The sequence below is a fragment of the Sinocyclocheilus anshuiensis genome, unplaced genomic scaffold (genome assembly GCF_001515605.1).
Source record: "Sinocyclocheilus anshuiensis isolate Anshui unplaced genomic scaffold, SAMN03320099.WGS_v1.1 scaffold1303, whole genome shotgun sequence".
Classification (NCBI taxonomy): Eukaryota; Metazoa; Chordata; class Actinopteri; order Cypriniformes; family Cyprinidae; genus Sinocyclocheilus; species Sinocyclocheilus anshuiensis.
In genome coordinates this window covers 1,064,390-1,067,818 of record NW_015537954.1, presented here as the reverse complement: position 1 = coordinate 1,067,818, position 3,429 = coordinate 1,064,390, and the positions used below count along the sequence as shown (strand labels likewise).

Below are 3,429 nucleotides of genomic sequence, written 5' to 3'. Positions count from 1 at the left end.
ACCACACATCAATGGAAAGCTTATTTATTCAACTTTCAGATGATGTATAAATCTCAATTTCGAAAAATTTACCCATATGACTGGTTTTGTGGTCCAGGGTCACATTTGTGAGCTGATCCAAAATATGCAAATGTGGAATAGTTATGTTAAAGGAATGGTTCACCCATAAAACCTAATCTTTGGTTGGCACACAAAAAGAGATATTTTGCAGAATGCACAAGCTGCTCTTCTCCATACGGTGAAAGTAGACCAGTCAGATATTTACTGAAAATGTTTCCCTCACTGTAACAACTCTTTATGGAGCTTGACAGGTCATGGTCTGCTTATTTTTAGGGATGGGCGCTATACCGGTATGAAAGTGACTACTGGTATTATGTTGTTCCATGATATGGATTTTGTTATACCGTGGATACCATTATATATTCATGAATTCAAATTTTGCATTTATATTGTTTTGTTCAATTTGGTACGCTTTGCAAATTTTAACACAAATGACGATAAAGAGTCGAGGCTGAACGTTTTTGTCCTCTGTGTGCAACTCCGTACTACACAGGCATTAGTAATCAAACACAGAGCATGGTAACAGACCAAATTAATAGAGCACAAATCTCCTGCTCCAGTGGTTCCCAAACTGAGGGATCGTGTACAGTCAGCAGATAACTTTGCTTGAGAAAGGACTTCCAGCGCCAGGTAAACGTAAAGCAGATTATGAATATACTTAAGATTCACAAATACCAAAACAAGGTGTCTACAGCAGACACAAGCGGCACGATGAGAGACAAAAGCAAATAGAACCCACTGATGTTCTGCTGTGGATGCGGCGCGACGCGACAAACCCATGACAGTAAACTGATGCCCGATCTATTTCTGACCAACTCCAGCGCTCTGACACAAATATTAAATAAACTATTATGGAGCACAACAGTTTCCAGCACTGATAATAAATCAGCAAAATATAAACGTATTACACAGTAATAGTAAAAGATACTCTCGGGGTAATGTATTATACCAAAATGATACTCATGAAGCAAACAGAAGCTGACACAAACAGCAGCAGCGCACGAAACTACAGCAAACACACACACGTGTGAGCCACAGGGGCTGCTGGGAATGATGATGATGATGTCACTTCCCTCCAGGAAGAACGGTTAATGCACACTGACAGCTCGGCTCGTCCCTGTGCTGCGCTACTTCCTGTCTGAGCCGTTCAGATCCACACAAACTAGACGTCAGTCACACACACACACACCTGTCAATCATCTGATGACAAAACACACACACACACACACACACACACACACACACACAGAGTGGCTTCACACTGACAGCTACTGAGACCAGAGTCAAACACAAACCAACCACTGCATGTTTACAATGAAATACATGTACAGATCAAGATGGATTTGACTTTCAAACATCCACAAACTTTGTCCCTTAAGTAACACTCACACACACACACACACTCTGGCTGGATCCGGTATTGAGGGTTACAAACGCAGAACAGTGGAGCCTCAGCCAAGGCCAGATAAACCACTACCATTCTGGGTGATTTATAAGCGTTTTGAAAAGTGGGGACATGGGGTAATGTCCTGAAAAGTCACCTTCTCCTTGTAATACCTATGTCATACCTTTGTCATTATACAAATTTATGTCCTCATTTGTCACACGCACACGCACACACACACGCACACGCACACACACACACACGCGCGCACACACACACACTCCCATCAGAACAGCTGATTGATGAAAGAGTAAATGAATCGGCAGCATCATCTCTGTTCAGACGGTGTGTGTATTAAAGCACAGTAAATCTGCATGAACCTGCTGTGTCCTGTGAGCGTTATCGTTAGCAGCAGCATCACTATTATTAGCACCAAAAATACTTCAACCTAAATGCTCACAAATGGATCGTCATCTTTGAACTTTAAACTACGAGGATGGAGAATTTTCTTCTAAACATGTATTTGAATCAGCAGCTGGAATAGTTTTGGAAGATTCTAATCTGATGTTAGAATAGAACATGTTTTTTGTTTTTTTATGTTATCAAACACCATCAGTCTCTACAGCAAACTGTCAATGTATTGTCTGTTATCTGAATATAGATTTTTTTTCACACAGACTTTTTGACACTGATTTCATGCCTTATACATTGAACATCATAAACGGTAAAAAAAAAATAAAAAAAAAAACTGCAATTTAAACAACTTTACAGCTCAAATAATAAAAAGTTTGACAATAACAAAAAAAAGTTTCGTAAAGCATAAAGTGCCGTTGTGTTAAAGGCATCCCGAGTTCGAATCCCAGCTCGAGGACCTTTCCTGATCCCGCCCCCTATCTCTCTCCCGCTTCACTTCCTGTCTACTCTACACTTTCCTATCAATCAAGGCAAAAAATGCCAAAAATAAATCTTAAAAAAAAAATATATATATATATATAAATCTCATTCATTTCAGCCTAATGAGTTTGCAGTCATATTAAGATTAAAGCCAAATCTTTTCTTCCATGCTGTAACAGTTACTGAAAAGAAAAACTGTAGGGCGGGACTTGGTTCTATGCTTTAGTAGCTGATTGGATGTTGAGATGTGGGCGTGGCTCACAACTGAAGCCTGCTCTGAATGCGAGTCTGCTGTGGATCGCATAAAAAAATCAGGTCACAAAATGGTTAAACAAAGAAACATGCATGGATGAATGGCTCATATACAACATGCATGTAGAAAACAGAATGCTGGTACAGACAAAGCAATTAAGCTGAAAACTGAATACGAGTAAAAAACTCATCAACTGATCTGATGAACACAGGTGAAAAGATCTACTAAGCACCTGTTCATTCACCCTATACTTATGCATACTAGCATACTGTCTCTAGTATGCATGTCCAGTCATTCAGTTCAGATCTGACAGCTGCATCACATTCATCAGAAAGTACCTATGCTAACAGCAGGCTTTGTTTTTGGACATTTGGTATTCTAGTATAGTACGTACTATAGTCTGTATCAAATAACTACTACCACTGCTGAACACAGACAGACACAAGTGCACTAAACACACACGTCAGCGTGACATTATCAGCAGCTAACATGATGAGTTTCCAAACATTCGCTGTGGCACTCAGTATGCGCAGCACAGAATCAGACACTGAGCTCCTGATGTAGTACGCGTCCAGAAGCCGCTTTAAAGGGTTAAAATCCAGGAGAAATGAAGAAAGCTGCAAGACTGTGTTTCTTCTGTGGAGCAATGTGTGTCAGTCACTGTGCTCCACAGAAGAAATGAAGTCTCATACAGTGGCCTACGTGATGACTTGAGAACTGTCACACACACTCACACACACACACTCACACTCTCACACACACACTCACACACACACACACACACTCACACACACACACTCACACTCTCACACACACACTCACACACACACACACACAC

The 3,429-nt window shown here is 40.5% G+C and overlaps 1 protein-coding gene across 1 annotated transcript in view; it reads right to left on the bottom strand.

The window, feature by feature from the left end:
• Positions 1-1,540, bottom strand: part of LOC107665397 (high affinity cAMP-specific and IBMX-insensitive 3',5'-cyclic phosphodiesterase 8B-like) — a 6,613-nt gene extending 5,073 nt beyond the window's left edge. Inside the window, exon 1 of the mRNA XM_016456274.1 lies at positions 1,464-1,540. Within this exon, the coding sequence (XP_016311760.1) occupies positions 1,464-1,540 (77 nt within the window). The remainder of the gene's footprint in view (positions 1-1,463) is intronic.
• Positions 1,541-3,429: the final 1,889 nt, after the last annotated feature.